General features: G+C 37.6%; 1 protein-coding gene across 11 annotated transcripts in view; it reads left to right on the top strand.

The window, feature by feature from the left end:
- The window catches only part of USP45 (ubiquitin specific peptidase 45), a 495013-nt gene that overhangs the window by 463596 nt on the left and 13824 nt on the right, over positions 1-17593 (top strand). For all 11 annotated transcript variants that reach the window (XR_013776915.1, XM_079327728.1, XM_079327727.1 and 8 more), the window contains exons 6-9: positions 2759-2904; positions 4072-4167; positions 6184-6314; positions 14787-14874. Coding sequence is in view for 10 of the 11 variants with exons in the window: in XM_079327728.1 (XP_079183854.1) it covers positions 2759-2904; positions 4072-4167; positions 6184-6314; positions 14787-14874 (461 nt within the window). In the remaining variant the exon portion in view is untranslated. The remainder of the gene's footprint in view (positions 1-2758; positions 2905-4071; positions 4168-6183; positions 6315-14786; positions 14875-17593) is intronic.

Genomic DNA, 17593 nt, shown 5'->3' with positions numbered 1-17593 from the left:
AGTATGCCTGTTAAATTACAGGATTGCAAGGTTGAGTCAGCAAGGGTCCATGAAATAGTTGTTCAGTGCAAATTCACTTTAAAAAATTATGTATTAGCTTTTTGATTAATAACATGCTTATAGCCTTGGGTTAATCTTGCAGAAGGACCCTCCAGCCTCAATCTGTAGAAGTATTAGTTATCATAGTCATTACCAGCATGTTCTATTAAGACTGACCAACTCTTCACATGTCAAGTTAACATTCAGCTTCAGGCCTGTCTGTCATTTATCACTGAGCTGGGGACATTGAGCAGAGCTAAATTAAAAAATGCTGTTTCTCCTCTGGCTCTGTATATGTACTTAAAAGCATCTGTGTGTTACAAGCAAGGCAGCAGGTAATGTTTGTAATGGCAAAGCAGCACTTGTCTGTCAGGACCTTTTCACAGATACAAAAAACATAGTAAAGTGTCATGTGGATTGTGTTTTTAAAATTATTAAAACATCAAGATGCAGTAATTAAAACCTTCTGAATGGAAGGAGGTTCCTAACTTTGATACCAACATCCAAGGATTTTCCTGATTTCCTACTACTTCCCCTTATCCCTTTACTAATTATCCAGCTTTGTGGCAATCGAATGTCTGGTTCTGATTTATTGTGTTTTGTAATTGCGTATTCACCCAGCTCTTATCACAAAGCTGGATGCTTCGGCTTTGTTTTCCCTCCCTGAAATAATTTATATGTAAGGTTCAGCAAATGGAGCCTTGCTACTTGTGTGAAGCTGCCATTTAACCATGAAGTGAAATGCTTTTATCGAGTTTGCCCTGCAGATATGGTCCGCTGTGGCAGTGCTGTCCATATTTGGTGGCTGTGCAAGGAGAGCCAGGTGGTGCTGCAAAGCATAGCACAGTGAAGCGTGGACAGATCTAGGTTTGACATTTGTCATCCTGTACTGCTAAAGGGAAGAGAAAAATCTGCTTTTCCATATGCTTATGCTTTAATTTTTGCCTGCAGTTTTGTCCAGATGGCCCTGTGAACATTGTTTACTTTAAGATGCTGTCCCAGATGTTTTTGAATGCCGATGGATAAATGCAACAACTGTGGTATACTAATACACAAATTATTTCCACAATTTTGGCTTTTTTTTCTCATCTTTTTTATTTCCCCCTCTTTTTAACCATCTCTTTTCCTCAGCACTACTCTGGATGGCCCACTTTGCTGAGGGGAGAACATCTCCAGTTATATTATTAAACTTGTGAGAGAGAGCAGTTCCTTTGAGTTGCAGATACTTGGAGCTCCTACTCCCATGCTGTGGTTGTTCTGGAGCTCCGTGGATGGAGGAGCCTCAGACACTGTAGCATTCTCCTGCTAAGCATGCCAGTTAAAAGATATGTAGCCCATAAAACAGTAACTTCTAGGTTATGGCAGCTTGCTTGTTTATTATATTCAAAACCACTTTGTTGGCTTTTTCAAGGAGAACTCCCATCATTTACTCTGCCCTTGTACCATCTTAATTTTCCACCTGAGTGGAGAGTAATTTGAAGCTGTGTAAGGACTGTTAACAAGAACATTTTAAAATGTTTTTAAACAGCAAAGCACCTCTAACTCTGTTTTGAAAAACTCTGAAAGAGTTTGGAAGAGTAGTTGTGCCTCGATGGCACTGTAGGGTGCAGGCAGACTGCATCAGAAGCTTGTTGCCAGATACAGTACATATTTTAATGACTTGTTATTTAATTATATTTTTTTTTCATTTTCTAAGCAAGAAGGTATTTAGGAGTGTACATAAAAGAACCTTTTGGCATGAGAATTTCATTAACGTAAATAGGTCTGTTAGTTATTTCTCAAGAACACTTTAATGAGACTTCAATGTGAAACTCATTAGAACAAATACATGAATTCATATGTCAAGACAGAGATTGTAGCATCACAGTTCTTGGCATCTATTAAGTCCATAACTCGTTTACATTGACGTGCATTGTTAATCAATATTTAAGACACTGCAGATGTCAGTAATGTTCACATTTAGTCCTGCAACCATGACAATATGAAAGTTGCTAGTAGAATTCAAGGCTGAATATTGTTATCTCAAGTCTTTCCATTACCTCTAGGCTACAAGTTAATGACTGTCTAACTTTGCTGCCCCTCATCTATTTAAATAATAAGGGAAACAGGGAATTATGTGGATGTTATAGCATAGTTTTATCAATTTTTTGTTACTTGAAATTAAAACACTAGCATTGTATGTATGTGGATTGCATTAATAATTCCTCAGGCTGTGACAAAGGGAGGTGAGTTGAGGAGCAAATGTAGGGATAATGAGTCCAGTCAGGCTGTTGACAAGGCAGTTGGAATGGAACACTGTAGTTGATAAAGTCTTGGAGCGTTCGATGATAACTTTGGGCTACCTCTTTACAAATGCACCAAAAACTTTTAGGTGGTATTTCTGATGTGTCTAATAAACATATATCTCAGCTGCCTATTGTTAATAAACTATCTCATTTTACTTTAATTATTGCTTGTGTAATTGTGGAAGTTACAGTCTTATAGGAGAATATGATTATTATGGAAGGCTTTGTGGGATATATGTAGTTGTTGAGGGCATTTTTTTACCCTGCAGTGCTTTATCTGTTGATGTCTGTTTTTTAAAACTGTATACAGCAGCTTTAGAGTATTATCAAGGTATCTTCCACATATGTTGAAATTAATAAACATAATAATGGAAGGACTTAATTGATTGAACTATGCATTTATGTGGTCATATTAATCTATAATTTAATTATAGGTTCATCAAAAATCATACGTCTTCGTGAAGAACACAGTGAAACAAGTGAAAAACTGAAAGGAAAAAGCTCTGGTAATGGTGGATCAGTTCCAGTTAAAGGAATTAACAATTTAGGAAATACCTGCTTTTTTAATGCTGTCATGCAGGTAAGATGGGAAGATCCTACCACTTTTTCTTATATCTGTATAATCTGTGGGTTTCTGGAAGGTTTTGAGTGTTATGGTTCTTCATTCTGCTTTCTCAAAGGCCTATTCAAGTTCTTTTTGCTCCTTGCTGTCCAGGGAGTGTTTCCTTTTACAATAAAAAAGAATTCCTGGATCAGTAGCATTTTGCACAGTAATGAAATAAGTGAAAATGCCAAGTGTTTTGCACACTGCCTGTGTCTGTGGGTTGTACTGTAGCATATGGTTTTATTTGAAGTGCAGCATTATCAGTCATGAGTAATACAGGGTATCTACCATACTGGTGATGTGAACAGTGGGACTGTGAACATAATGTGAATGTCTGCACTGTTCATTGGGATGATTTTAAACCCCTACAATAAATGAGCTATAAAATTACTTTTATCAACTATGTTTTTTTCTGACTAGAGTAAGAGGAATGAGCTATACTAATACACATCTATTGATATTTAGTGGGTTTTGTATTAAACCATCCCATTTCTTGTCAGCTGAGAAGAGACATCTCTATGTCTGCAGACAGGAGTGAACAATTGAAAAAAAACTTCTACAAAGGTGTTCTGCACTGGCACACCTCACCTTGTGTTTATGATGCTGGTTACAAAACTCATCAAATAGATAATAAAACTACAAATTGTTACCTCTCCATACTTAGGGCATTGTAGAAACCTAAGTGATCTGCTGTCAGAGTTGACCAAAAATAAAGAAACAAAGCTGAGATATGTTGAGTTGGTTTCTGTCCTAAATTCAGAGAGGTAGTACTTTTCATTATGCCAAAGCCTTTGTGCCTCATGGGGCATGATGAGAGGGACTGCAGAGTTTAAAAGAGGCAACTGAGGTTTCTGGTAATAATGTCCTCATCCTAAAAAAAAATAAAAAATGAATCTTGTTAAATAAATAACAGAGTTACTACTAGTAAACTATTTTGAAATTACAGGAAAATAAATACATACAATTTTAGAAACAGCTCAGGGATTTTTTTAGTGCTCTTTCTAGTGGTCAGATCTAAACCTCAGTTACACATTATGAAGTATATGTGGTTTGATCTGTCCCTGAATCTAGAATATATAACTAAAGAAACTGTGTAACTGAACGATCAGCATGTTTCTCTTATTTTTATTCTTTTTCTTTAAGAACTTGGCACAGACTCACGTACTAAATGAACTGATGTATGAAATAAAGGAGAAAGGAACAAAATTAAAAATCTGTCATACTTCAGATTCTCAATTGGTAAGTATGCACTGAAATATAAGTTTGGGAAAATATAGGAAGAAGCTTGAGGACAGGAAATCGCATCTCTGTTAAAGGCACACTGTTACTCTCCCATTTCTTTCACATTTTAAAGTTTAATTTTATGTTACCTGTGAACTGATATTACTCAGCCCTGGAGAAGGAGGAAGAATTACTTGCTTGTAATATTGAAGTATCAAATAATGCCTTACCTTAAGAAAGAGCAGGTGGTTTATTTTTGTTTACCATTTAATTTTCACCAGTATGAACGTATGATACAGAAAATCGTCTATTTGGCTCTAGAAAGTGTCTGAAATATTTTATTCAAGTCCGTCCCAGCCCTTCATTGATAAAGCCTGTGAAGTTTATTGCATGCTTCACAGGCCAGGGGATTAAAATGAGAGAAGCAAAATTTCAGTGAGGTACAAGTTTCTTGTCCTCAAGCTCATTGCAGGCATATGGGACAGTGTCTCCTGTGGCTATTACCCGAAGAATAATAATATCCTGCTGTTCCAATCATGTCTTAGAGACTTGGGGTTTCATTATATGTTGTTGGCAATAAAGATAATACCACTTCCCCTCTGCTAGCTGAAGCAAACAGTTTAGAGTAGATTTTTTCTTAGTCTTCTCCTTTTTTTTTTTCCTGTTATTTGCTGTGAGCTTTCTGGTGGCAGTGAGGATAGAGGAGTGGTATTCTGTTTCGGATACCTTTGCAATTACCATGATTTCACTGGGTTGCTGTAGGTGATGTTCATAGCTTCTCCAGGTGAGAACAGTGTGAAATTCACTGCATTCCAGTCTTTATTTCCTTCAGTGGCAGTTCTGAGCAGCAATATGTTTCATGAAGTTATCCTGAGCCACAACAGAGGTCTGGAGCTTATTTTTGCCCCAAGGCTTAGCAAGCCAGTGGGGTGTTGGCTTATGCTTGATGTGTAACTTTCACAACCATAAGGTTGAAAGGTTTCTTTTTTTGTTTCATGACAATGCTTACAATGTAAATAAGGTCTTTGGAGCAAAGACTCTGTCTTCTGGTCATTGTATGCCATGCAGGCCTTTTCCCAACTTTTGGTAGTGCATATAAAGCAAATGCTTTCAATTTGTGTGTATTCATAGCACTTACCTTTTGTGTGGATTTGCTTTCTGGACGAGACACCCTCTCCAAGTGTTTGTCTGGCACTTGTAATCTGTTTTTCTGAGAGTTAGGTCAGCTAGTAGAGAGCACTGTGGGCACGTACAAACCTTGGAGCATATTAGGGAGAGCTGGTGGTCTGTGATCATTGTGACATGTGGTGTGTAAGCAGTGCAGGACTGTCTTCTGCTTTAAAATAGTTGAGTGCTTGCTGGCTTGCTGGTTCCAGACCCAGAACCTGTGTGGGGTGAATGTTGTACTAAGAGCTGCTGTGCAGGATACACCCTGTGCCTGTCTCCCAGTGCCACAGGGGATGTGTGGGATCTGCCATCAGCTCTCGCTGTGAACCACTGCTGGTACCTTCACAGCACCTGCTTTGTGGAGGAACAGGGTGTGTTTCTGTGGCTGTTAGATGTGTGAAAATTTCAGTGTGTGACTCACAGATCAGAGAAGCTGGACACCTCATTCTTAAGGCTGGGTAACAGAGAGCCACTGAGCACAATCTTACACTGGCCGATGGAGGTGGTCACCTGGGTTGTCTCTCCAGATGAATTTCAGTGCATTTGGGGGTAAGAGTAAAGCAGGCATTACAAAGATTGCCTTTTTTTGTGAGAACCAGACTGGCTCATTGGCATGCCTGTTTCCAAAGCTATTGGTTACCACCAAGAATTGTTTGGTTTTGCAGCTATTACTGTTTAAATAATACGCCTGCTCTTAAATTATTTCAATCAAGTGGGTGACATCAACATTAAAAAAAAAAAAAACCACCCAGAAACACTCTCAAGACTGAAAGTTACATTGCTCTTTATCATGTATCTAGTAACTTGAAAGAAGCCTTGTGTCATTACTTTTGAAATCTAATGTGTACTTTACCTTTGTTTTTGAAGGATCCTTTGGTGGTAAACCTGTCCAGCCCGGGACCCTTGACTTCAGCAATGTTCTTGTTCCTTCACAGCATGAGGGAGGCTGGAAAAGGTCCTCTGTCTCCCAAAGTGCTGTTCAGCCAGCTTTGTCAAAAGTATGTATTGTGTCCTCAAGCTCATCTGTCATTTTTTTAATTTTAGTTTTCAGTGATGTGTTTCTAAGTGTGCAATGTCTGTTATCCTTGCTGAAGAAGCTGTTAGATTTTTACCAGGCAGTCCAGAAAACAGCTTCTTCATGTTCTAAAGTTGAAGGACTCCTTGTTGCACACCAGGGTTGTACCTGCTCTTCCTATAATGTGTGCCCCAGTTCATAACCATGGATATTCAATGGGCTTCAAACTGAGTGTGAGGGGGCAGAAGAGAGCATGGTAAAACTGAAAAAAATTAGTCTGTCTTCCAGGTTTTGTTGTTTGTTAGCATAAAGCTGTGCTTACAATACAAAGTGTATGTAGGTATTTTGTAAAAAAGAATAAGATTTTAAATGGAGAACCTCTGCTATGATGTCTAATCTTGGCATCAATTCAAAATTAAAAAGGGTCTAACAAGTAAGGACTTGAAGCAGTACTGAAATGGCATATGGCTCCAGATTGCAAAGATCTTACAAGCCCTAAAGAAACTCCTGTTTCTTGGTGTGGAAAATGTTTACAGTGGTGCTTTGTAGGTACTTTCAATTATGATGCAAACAATCTTGATTTTTAAACACCTGTAGAAGACCTACTTAAAAGTTGATACAAATATTTAAATATTGACTTATTAGTAATAGAATCTGTAGAAGCAGAGTAACTGGAGGATCATACATATGAATCTCATATTTAAAAAAGAATGTTACATGATAATTTATTTGGTACAGTATTAATGCATGGAACTTTAAGCATTTTGTAGCACAAGAGTTAGGAGGGAAGTTGCAGCTTCCTACCACAGAGTTCCAGGACAACCTTACTGAGCAAGAATGGATTTAAAATATGGTAGAAAGAAACAAAAGCTTTTAGAATAGAGCAGGAACAATTTAGTACTGTAAAGAAATAAGTAATTTCCTTGTCTTTATCTGCAAAATTCATCTTCAGAAATTCACTAGTATATTTTTTTCTCTATTGTACTTGTCTTCCATTTGATTCTTTTGAGCTGTAAAAGGAAATGTGTGTAAAGTTACATTACAGCATTTTTGAGTCAAACAGCAGTGTTCTTTGTTTAGCATTGTCTACCTGGAAAAAGAATATACAGGAAAGAAAACTGTATTATTTTCTGACTCCTCGTGTTTCGAAGCTGTCTCAAAAAATGTGAGCATAAGAATTTAATTTGTCTGAGAAATGGAAGGAAAATTATTTAATAACAACAGCAGGTTTTTTTCCCAGTAAGTATTAGGGATTGAAGGGAAAAATATGTAAAACATGTTTTGAAGCCCACCTTCACAATTCATTGTGAAATAATCACAATGCAGTGCACTTCAGATGGCATAGTATTTTAAGAAGTGACAGGTGTTTTGTATCTGCTCTGTGTGTTTGTGTAGTCATTGAGTGATACCAGCATTAAATCTCAGCTATCTAGTTGTTCTTTTTTTCTTGTCTTTTGATCATTAAGATGTGCATACACTTTAACTAGCAGCTATAATTGAAACATTTTAATGTGATCAGCAGTCTTTTGCTGTCTGCCAGCTCCTACCATCTCTTGCCTTCATCCCTACTTCTTACTTTTGTTATCTTTGCAGAACACCACTTAGATACGAATCCTTTATTAGTTCTACTATCCACAACAAAAGTGTCAGCCACATCCTGTTAGTGAGAAGTTAGATGTTCAGGGGCAGCAAGGGGCTGGACATGTATACAGAAAGTTTTGGTCTTGGATTGTTTTCTCATTGTTGGTGACATAAAACAGAAAGGGCAGGTTTCAGAAAATTCAACAGTGTGCAGTGGTAAAAGTAGGAGAATGGGAACTCTTTATCTTTGCAAACTGAATACATTTACTATTAGCTTTAACAATATGAATGAAGTGTTCTGTCATGCCATTTTTACAAAGCCTTTTTCTTTCTTTTGTTTAAAGTTGGCTTTCTATTTTTCATCAAAGTTGAAGTACAAGAGAGAGCCGGGTAAGATTGCAGGAGTTTCAGCCAGGAAGAAGTCTGTGTTACTGCAGCATTCTCTGTAAAACTGCTTCTTGAATGCTGCCAAGAAGTCATGTTAATGAAGTAGTCCTAGAGGCAGGCACTACTTGTCTTCATATTGCATTAGCATGAACTCTTTTTATTCAACAAGCAAAGTTCAAAAAACAAATTTCCTGAAGAGATGACTGGATGAATGTGTAAAAGGAAGAACTCACTGACACAGCTACCAGGGAGAAGGACATTACTGTTCTGATAATAATGTTTTGGGCTCATATATGTTGCATAAAAGTTTGCTGATTCCAGTTGCAACCTTTTTCTTTTTTTTTAATTTTTAATTCATTCTTTCCCCATCACAGATCCTTTTGTCTCAGTGCAAGTATGCTGTATATCACCATACCTTTGTTCAGTAAAGAATTTGTGAAGGGGATTGTGCAGATAGAATAGGATAGAAAAGGATTCAGACACTTCCTTGTTCAGTTGCAGCTCTGGCATGTCCCTGAGTGGGATCCCAAAACCTGCAAGTGGATACACTCACCGCTCAAAAGCAGTAAGAGAACTGGAATACAGTCATTTTCAACTGCAAATTGCTTCTTTGAGAGTCTGAGGAGATCATGGTGTGAAGTTCATACATTTGTGATGCTCTTTTTTCAAAATTAAATAATAAAAGAAAAAAATGATGCTGAGTGTTAATTTTATCAAGTGGTGGAGTAGCCAGGTTGAAGAAGGGGAGAAGAAGAAAATAAGTGGATGTGTCTTTCTATAGCAACTGTTTAGCGTCTGGTACTAATTCATCCACTGTTAATTTTGTTAGTGTTGCAGCTGTCAGATGTTTTGTGAGGACAGATTGTGAGCATAGCTACGGGGCCCTTCTGTTGGTTTTCCACTATGCTGAATATCAGGACTGCAGACTTCTGACTTATCTGGAGACTTAGTGACTAATGCAACACTGATGTGTTAAGAGGACATAAATTTTCTTTCCTTTATTTGTTATGACTGAATAATTTTATTGATAGAAGAAAGCTTAGTTTTGTGTTGCAAGTAAATGTTGCAGCATGTCAGTGATGAGTCCAGAAAGGACTTACAGAATTTAGCTGCTTCCAACCTCCATTAAGTAATTATTAATAGAGGTATTTATTTTATTGTTAAGTTACCATGCAGGAAAAATATTTCCCTAACAAATATTTTATTGGTATTTACAAAGTCTACTTAGGTCTTCCTTCTCCAAAGACTGTTATTCATCCTTCCTTCTCATGTGCAGAAAGTGGAACTGAAGGCAGAGGTGGGACTGGCAGAATGGAGGTCATGTGTGGTTAGGACAGTTGATACTAACAGAACAATAGTTTCAGTGGGGAAACCTAAACAGGTCCACATTTATCACTTCTGAGAGGAAATGCTAAGGAAAACTAAGGTTATGTTGTACAAGATATAAGAGATAAAGTAAACAGGATTTTTCTCATTAATTGAAAAGTCATTTTGAGCCTTTTCTTTTGAAATAAGACTGCTTTAGGAAAAATATCTTCTTAGAAAATATTTTTTATGTGCTTATTTTTCCCATTTGACTTTTAAAGTATAAGGGCAGCAGAACACAGTTCATGTTTCCTTGACCAGTTGTTACAAATTATTTTGTGTCCTTGTCATGCGTCCATGTGCCTTGCTCTTGGTGCTGTGTCATGTTGAGGAGCTCTGACAGAGGAGATTACAGCTTCTGTGGGCAGTGGCAGCTGAGAGATTGCATGTCTTTTTTTTTTTCAGCAAACTTTATCAGAGTTTTCATAATTTTAGGGACAAGTTTATGAGTACAAAGTAGACAAATTGCATGTAAAAGTGTGTGTTGGCAGCAGTCATCTGCATGTGTTCCTGAGCTTTATGTTCAGCTTCTGCTCAGGAGGAAAACCTGTGTAGCATTTTGGAGAATGCAGGTATTTTCAGTGTGTAGTATTGGTGGGCTGTGTAAGCAGAGCTTATAGGTAAAAGGAAGATGAAAACCAGTAATTTTATTAGGTACATTGGTAGTGTATTCTCCATTTGGGTTAAGCAGAATTTAGAGAGGGGTAATAAAAATAGGAAGCCTTTATGTCAGCAGGGACTTGAATACTGGGAGTTTAGGCAGGAGAGAACATGAAAAGAAGACATGACAGCAAGAGAAGACAATGAATGATAAAAGATAAATTAGCTGTGCTTCTTTAATTGCCCTGATAAGAGTTCAGGGAGCTGTCTGTGAAACTGAGAGGCAGGGGAAAAAAATGAAAATAGGAGTTTTTTAACATTTTATAGGGCTAAGCTATGGAACTTCCTGTCAGAGCAGAGTGCTGTTGAAAATCTTAGCAGAACTTAAGGGAGGAAAGAATAGATCTGGTGCTTTGCAAGAAAATAGAGGTATCTCATTTTCTCTTTTGGAAGAAGGTGAAGGACGAAAAAGATGAGAAAAATCAGCCAGTACATCCAAAGGAGAGCTAACTGCTGTGTATCCAGGCCCTTGAGATAGTCGAGTTGTGCCTGGTGTTATCTGTTACTTACATGTGGAGGCAAGCCCATGCTTGGTTGGGCTCCTCCCAGGCACCTCCTACCAAACAGAGCTCTGTAGTGTATGTACTGCATTAAAGGATTCCTGTGCATGTTGCCTTTCAGAAAAAATCAAATAATATCTTCTGTTTCCCGCTTCCAAGTGCTTATTGTTGTTTTAAAGTTTTCCAAGGTATTAAGCTATCTGCTGCATAAAGATAGTAATTCTTGAAAGGATGGTTTTGGCGAAGATTTTTATTAGAGACAGTAAAAGTATGTCAACTCTGTGCAATATGATTGAATGACTTTAATTGTATCCCAGTTCTGCTTTTAAAGCTTGATTTCCCTCGAATATAAGAATTAAAACTATTAGAATTTTTGCTTTGAAATACTATGTTACTACATGGTTTTTGTTATAACAATATTCTAGGAACTAGACCATCATAAAAAGTATTTCTTTAACTGACAGTCAAGCAACTATAACTGGTCTCCAGATGAGCAACGAGAGGCTAGATAAGATGTCACAGTTGTCCTTCACCACTTATGGCCATTAGCAGGAGTTCAACCTGTTCTGTCATTATCCTGCTGACACTGTACAACAGGTTGTATCGCATTGGCACTGGCTTCCATATGTCAGCACATCTGTGAGCGGTCAACTCAACCAACCATCTCCAAGTCCCCCACTTTTGCCAAGGATATTGCTTGAAGCATATTTTCAAGGAGACCAGAGTGCACATCTTTTAGTTGTCAGATTTCTGTAAATCAGCATGGATAAATTCCTTTTTCTTCTCTCATACTGGTTTATAAGTGTAGGAAGTTCCCAGTAAACGCATTGTGAGGTGTGAAATTCCCTCCTTTCTTTTTTTATTGTTATTTTTGTATTTCCTCTTGTGGTTTTCACCCCCAAAACAAATGCAATAATTTCAAATGTTTTTTCCAAAAAGCATGAGATATTTAGAATTATATGCAACATTGCATGTCAAGCTTTGTACATGAATTACAGATTAAATATATTTTAAGTTGTGTTAACAATGGCATCATTTGTCAGTCCAAATAATGACTCAGCCTTACAGGGAGTATCTACAAGTCCCTGCCACTTCACTATTAAAATGGAAGCTGTTATATTCCCATCATCCTTGTTTCCAATAAAATCAGGCATATAGATTTAGTACATACTCTGAGAAGCCTAAATAATCTTGGACTTGTAAATGCACTGTGTTCTAATAAAATGAAAAAAACCCAAAAGAAATCAAAATGAAAAGCTTCCATGGCTGAGTTAATTTCCTCCTCTCTAATTTAACCTAATAAAACATGCAGGTAAGTTAACTTTGAAATACAAATTAGTAAATTTTTACCTGAAAGAATTTTTGTATACTTACCAGTGAGAGGTCACACTGCAGTAACAAAAAGGGTGTGTGGGGCTTTTTCCTAATTTACATTGAAGTCTTAGTTCTGTGAGGTGCCTCTGCAGTGAAAAAAACCCCTCCTGTAACAGTGATGGAGTTTTTCCTTGCTCCTTTGTCAAGTAATTATTAATTTTTCTTCCCTTTTAGTATAGTGTCTCTTGCAGAGGTCCCACTTATGTTGCCAAAAAGTAATAAAATCCCTATTAATACCAGGATCCAGAACACATATATATGGAAGGTATTATTGCTGTACTGGAGCTATTAATGTGCCTGTACTGGAGGAGATGGGCTGAGTATACTCACTGATTCTCACTGCCTAGGAAAACAAGAAATTTCTCATAAATGAATGATAGTACTGTGGCTAACTGGCCAGATTTCTCAGAATGGAACTGATTTTGGCATCTGTTTTTTTTTCCAGATTCCTGGACATTCAGTGAGAGAAAACTGTTTAAGTAAATTGAAAAGTGAAACTATGCATGCATGCAAACATGCCTGCAGCTACATATGTTATTTATTTCTTTAATGTATATTGAGTTTTTTATTGGAACCAAAATAAAAGTTTGGTGCTTTTCAGAAAACATTTGCAATTTATAATCAAATTTATTAGAAATAAAACATGATTTTACTAGAAGAAAAGATGGCATTTTAGGAATATCAAACAAAAGATTTAATTTTTAAGATTATTTCATTTTTTGAAATTTGAAACAAATTTTTGAGGTCGCCTTGCTCATGAAAAAAAGAAATCACTTTCAAAATAATGCTTAAAAAGTCACCCACTCTACTGATTCCAGATTTTATAGTAAGCCTCACATACAGTAGCATCATTAAATAATTTTTAACTTGGGATATTGTCAACTTTATTTCAAAAACTAGATATGAAGCGCAAATGTGAAAGTATCTTACTTGTAAGTGTGAACATGTTGTTTTGCATATGCAGGTCCAGATTTGTTCCATTTAATTTTAAGCATTGAGCTTAGATATCTGTGTCACCTTCTTGTCACCTTCAATCCTTCTCCAGTTACACCCCAAATTGCCTCCAGGAAGCAGTTCAAAGCTGAGGCCCCTGTTTCACTATCCTGCCTGTAGCCCATGTCTGCTGTGCCCTAACTTGGCGTCTTGACACCTTGCCCAGCTCATATTTTACTGTTGTAGGCAAGTTGCTCATCTGGGGTGTTTTCTGATCACCTTTAATTTCTCTTATGAGCACAAACTTCTAAGGCAAATCTTAGCAGCTTTAGTGTGTGAGTGGAATGGAAGTCTCACTAACCCTCAAGAGCCCTGAACAGCTGAAGAGTTTTGCTGGGCAAGTGAGATCACTGTGCCAGAGGAAATTCCAATATGTATTTGCAGCTCTTTGTGCTGGCTAGCCACAGTGTGCAATCCACAGCTCAGAGTGAAAACTGGTTCAGTGTGGGTTTAATAAAATTGAGGAGTGATTGGTTTTTCTGGCTGCTCTGCCAGTTTGATAAAATTCCTGTTTGAGCTGTGTAAATCGAGTTGTTCCCTGCTAGGTTTTGGAAGGGGTGTGCTCACCTCAGTCTGCAGCTAGAGTTGCAGCTGTCATTTGGTGGCATTACTGTTAATTCAGAACCTACCCATTGCAGTCCTGAGTAACTTGCTCTAGGTGACCTCCAATGGTCTCTTCCAACTCCTTGTGATTCTGTGGAATCTCATTTTAGATTAAGTAGTTCAAGACTGTAATTAAAGATCTAAAGGGTAACCTGCCTGGAAAGACAAGTATAGTTTAGTCAGTCAGTTACAAGTTAATGTGAATAGAGATGTGTTAATAGTGAATACTATTCAATCATTTGGGGTTGCAAGATCCTGAAGATTCAAACTGTTTATTAGAAGCCTTCTGGCTGTGGTAAGGAGAGCAACTTAAGGACCTATCCATGTACTCATAAGTTTATTTTTTCTAATTTCTATATAATCTATGCCTGAAAAATATGATAGAGTACATTTAGATGCTGTGAATAGCAAAAAGAGAATTCAACAGTTTTTGAATAGTAGCGATTGATGCTACTGAATGATTGTCTCAGAACTGATGAAACATTACCCCTGAGCAATTGCCTAAAAGATCGCCAGTGTAAAGGGGAGCACAGTCAGAAAATGACATTTTCCCTCTTCTGGCCTTTGAGGGTGATGCAGATGCTGCTGGTGATTTAAAAGGACTGTTGATGCACATTTGAGATTTCTTCTCAATTGAGAAAAGGGTGCGATAACAAAGGAAAAAATTTTTCTCTTCCCTGATGTTGGGAATGTCTGGTGGTACAGAAGTACTAGTGTAGTCTGTCAGGAAAGGGCTGCTGGCATGGATGAGACTCTATAGGCAAATTTGTATTTTAGTCAAGCCATACTCCATAGAGTCAAAATGCAACTCAGGGTAAAGTAGAGCCTTGTTGGTGAATTGCCTTCTGAACCAGGAGCTTCCTAAAGCCCCCTGAGGTTCTGTAGGGATTGTACCTATTTGTAGCCCAGCATCAAACAAGTGTCTGATGTTAACATTGTCTTGTTAAGGATTTCCCAAGATAATTTTAAATTCTTTACTGTTTCTTTCATAGGGCTCCTCGATTTAAGGGGTTCCAGCAGCAGGACAGCCAGGAGCTTCTGCACTATCTGTTGGATGCAATCAGGATTGAAGAGACAAAAGTAAGGTCTTTGTGTGTCTTCTAAAAGTGAACTACTAGTCATTGCTTCAATGTTCTTCATGTTCCCAATGTTTTAATGATGTACTTAATGAAATAGGAGTGTCTATTTTCATTATATTGAGAAAAATATTTTTATTAAAGATAATTAATTATGTTCATGTTGGTTTGTTAAAATAGTTGATTGGAATCAGAGTTTTAGTTAGTAGTAGGAATACAGTAAGTAGAACATGATAACTTTAGGAATCCAAGTGTGCCTTAAAAAAAAAGGAAAAGGAGGGAAAAAAGGACATCTGAGATGTCAAGAAAGTAAAGGTAGGACCTCTATGTTAGCTGAAAAATTGAATTTTTAAAGTTTTGGAACAAAAAGTAGCAGTTCTTAGCTATGGGCCTGCCATAATTTTAACCAAAAATTTTCACTGAAAATTGGTGGGGGGGGGAATCCTTGCAAAGTATCTTGTGTCTCTTGAAAGTGTGAAGAACTCCTTATTTAATCAATAAGGTGCTGCTTTTCATTGCTTAAAATTTACAGCCAAGTATGTGAAGTATTGAAATTGCAGTTTATTGAATTCATTGTAACTGGACATTATATTGAAAACGTCCCTGTATGAGGTTTTTTATTTCTTTTCCTTCATTATATATTTGTTCTTTCTGCATTGTTCATGCAAGAAAGAGAGTGTTTGGTTGCTATTTTGACCTTATCAGATTTAATCTATCTGATTTAGTCTTGGACCCTTCTTCTCAGATGATACTTTGTGGTAAATAGCCTTTTCTAGGCCTCCTCTAAAGGAAGGCCTTAAATCTTGTGCTGACTGGAGTACTTCCTTTTCTTTTAGTAGCCCAATGAATGTAATGATCCTGAGCTATCTCACAGATAAGATGTAAAGCTGTGTCTCAGCCTGGTTCCTGGCACTACAGTAGAGCTGAACAAATCCCCACCTTGCCAGAATACTAATATTTATTAGTCTTGTCAGTGTTCTTGATTATAAAGAGAACTGAACTGTAAGAAGAAGCAGTTAAACCTTGACATTTCTGCTTAGCAAATGATGTCTTCAACAGGAAACACACAACAGAAGCTGCTACTTCATTTAGAAAACAGTTGCTGCATTTTTTCAGCAGAGGGAAACTTTATTATTTTATTTTTTTGATTTTTATGTAATTAAAGGTGGAAATTAGATTTTCTTGACAAAGGAGGAGTCACAGAAAACAGGATTATTAGAACAACTAAGCTGCCTCTCCAGGAGGTGCTTATGCTTTTTTCTCAAGTCAGTCTCCTGTCCACTTCACCAGTGGATGTGTCATCATTGCAAAAACCTGCATTAGCATTTGCCTTTTGAATCATTTATTATTAGAGAGCAGTGACAGCTACCTCAAAAGAGTGATGGAAGATGGTAAGAATTTACAGTGATTTTTGGGCAGGATTTCTGCTACTCCATCACCAGGCAGAGAGACCTGGTGCCACCACCACCCTGCCCTTCAATTACATCCCACTGCTGCCCTAATGGTGCATGACTGCAAACACATCTTTATCACCTCGGGGTGCTCTGCCACCGACAGTACTGGTAAAAGCTCTATCCCCCTCCCTCTCTCTGTTTTTTGTTTTTTTTTTAATTATCCCATGTTTCAGGTCTGTAGATGGCAGACAACCAGCTGGGCACAGGCAAGATCCTGGCCATCCCTACTTCCCTATCCCTGTCAGGATTAGTTGTTTTTAAACCCTTAGTTTTAATGAGAAATACATGTAATACATAACATAGCACTAGTTATAGGAGCTAACCAAAAATCCTGTTAAACTTTTGTTCTTTCTGTGTGGTTTTGTGTTTGTATCTGACACTGGTGCTGAACTTTTTCATATTCCTGAGGAAGAAAGTTAGAAAGTGTACACAAGTGGACTTTTAAACTAAAAGCTTGGCCATTCAACAATAAAGATGACATAGTGTCTGCGTCTCCAGCAATGTGGGCTGGAGATGGTTTCACACCGGGGCCTGAAGTGGCTGAACCCTGCTGCTAATTGATTAATGTCTACTGCCATTGTCCACAGCACCCTGCCCATTCAAAGACTATGTCTTTCTTTGACCTAAATAAATGGTTCAACGCACTAATCCCAACAAAAGGGTTGCTTATGGCCCTAAACCCATTTATGGTGCTCAACTTCATGAATTACCTATTGATTAATCCTTTTAGTATATTGTTGGCTTTAAGATGAACAAAGCTGAGCTTGGGGCAGCGGGAGTTAATTCACAAGCCAGGTCACATACTCATAAGGTCGGGTATGACTTGGTCTGATGGGTGTCTGAACTGGAAACCAAACCTCTGATGCTGTCTGTCATCCTCACACTACAGTGATATGTGGCTTGGAGGTGTGCTTTGCTGCCTGGAAACTGGAGCCATTTATTCATCTTTTCCTGTTAGGACAGAGGGTTTGAGTTGGTTGCAGAAGGTTTGGTATCACCATTTGCTTCTTAGAATGGTACTTTGCTCTAAGTGTGACTTCAGTATTTAATAATAAATGTTTATTTAAATTATAATTATGTGGTTATAAATTTAATTATAAATTCGTACACTGACAAGGGAGACTCGTAGATGTTACTGGAGTTAGTGGATCAGAGAGACAGGACATTTGCCAGCAAAAGGAAAAGCACAGGTCATGCATGCTAGCTAGAGTCAGGGGACCTGATTCATCCTCCTGCTTCTCTCTCTGTAGCATGTCAGAGGTTGGGCTT

This window comes from Erithacus rubecula, assembly GCF_903797595.1.
Source record: "Erithacus rubecula genome assembly, chromosome: 2".
Lineage (NCBI taxonomy): Eukaryota > Metazoa > Chordata > Aves > Passeriformes > Muscicapidae > Erithacus > Erithacus rubecula.
The sequence above is the reverse complement of the archived record's forward strand: the minus strand, read 5'-3'. Positions and strand labels throughout refer to the sequence as shown.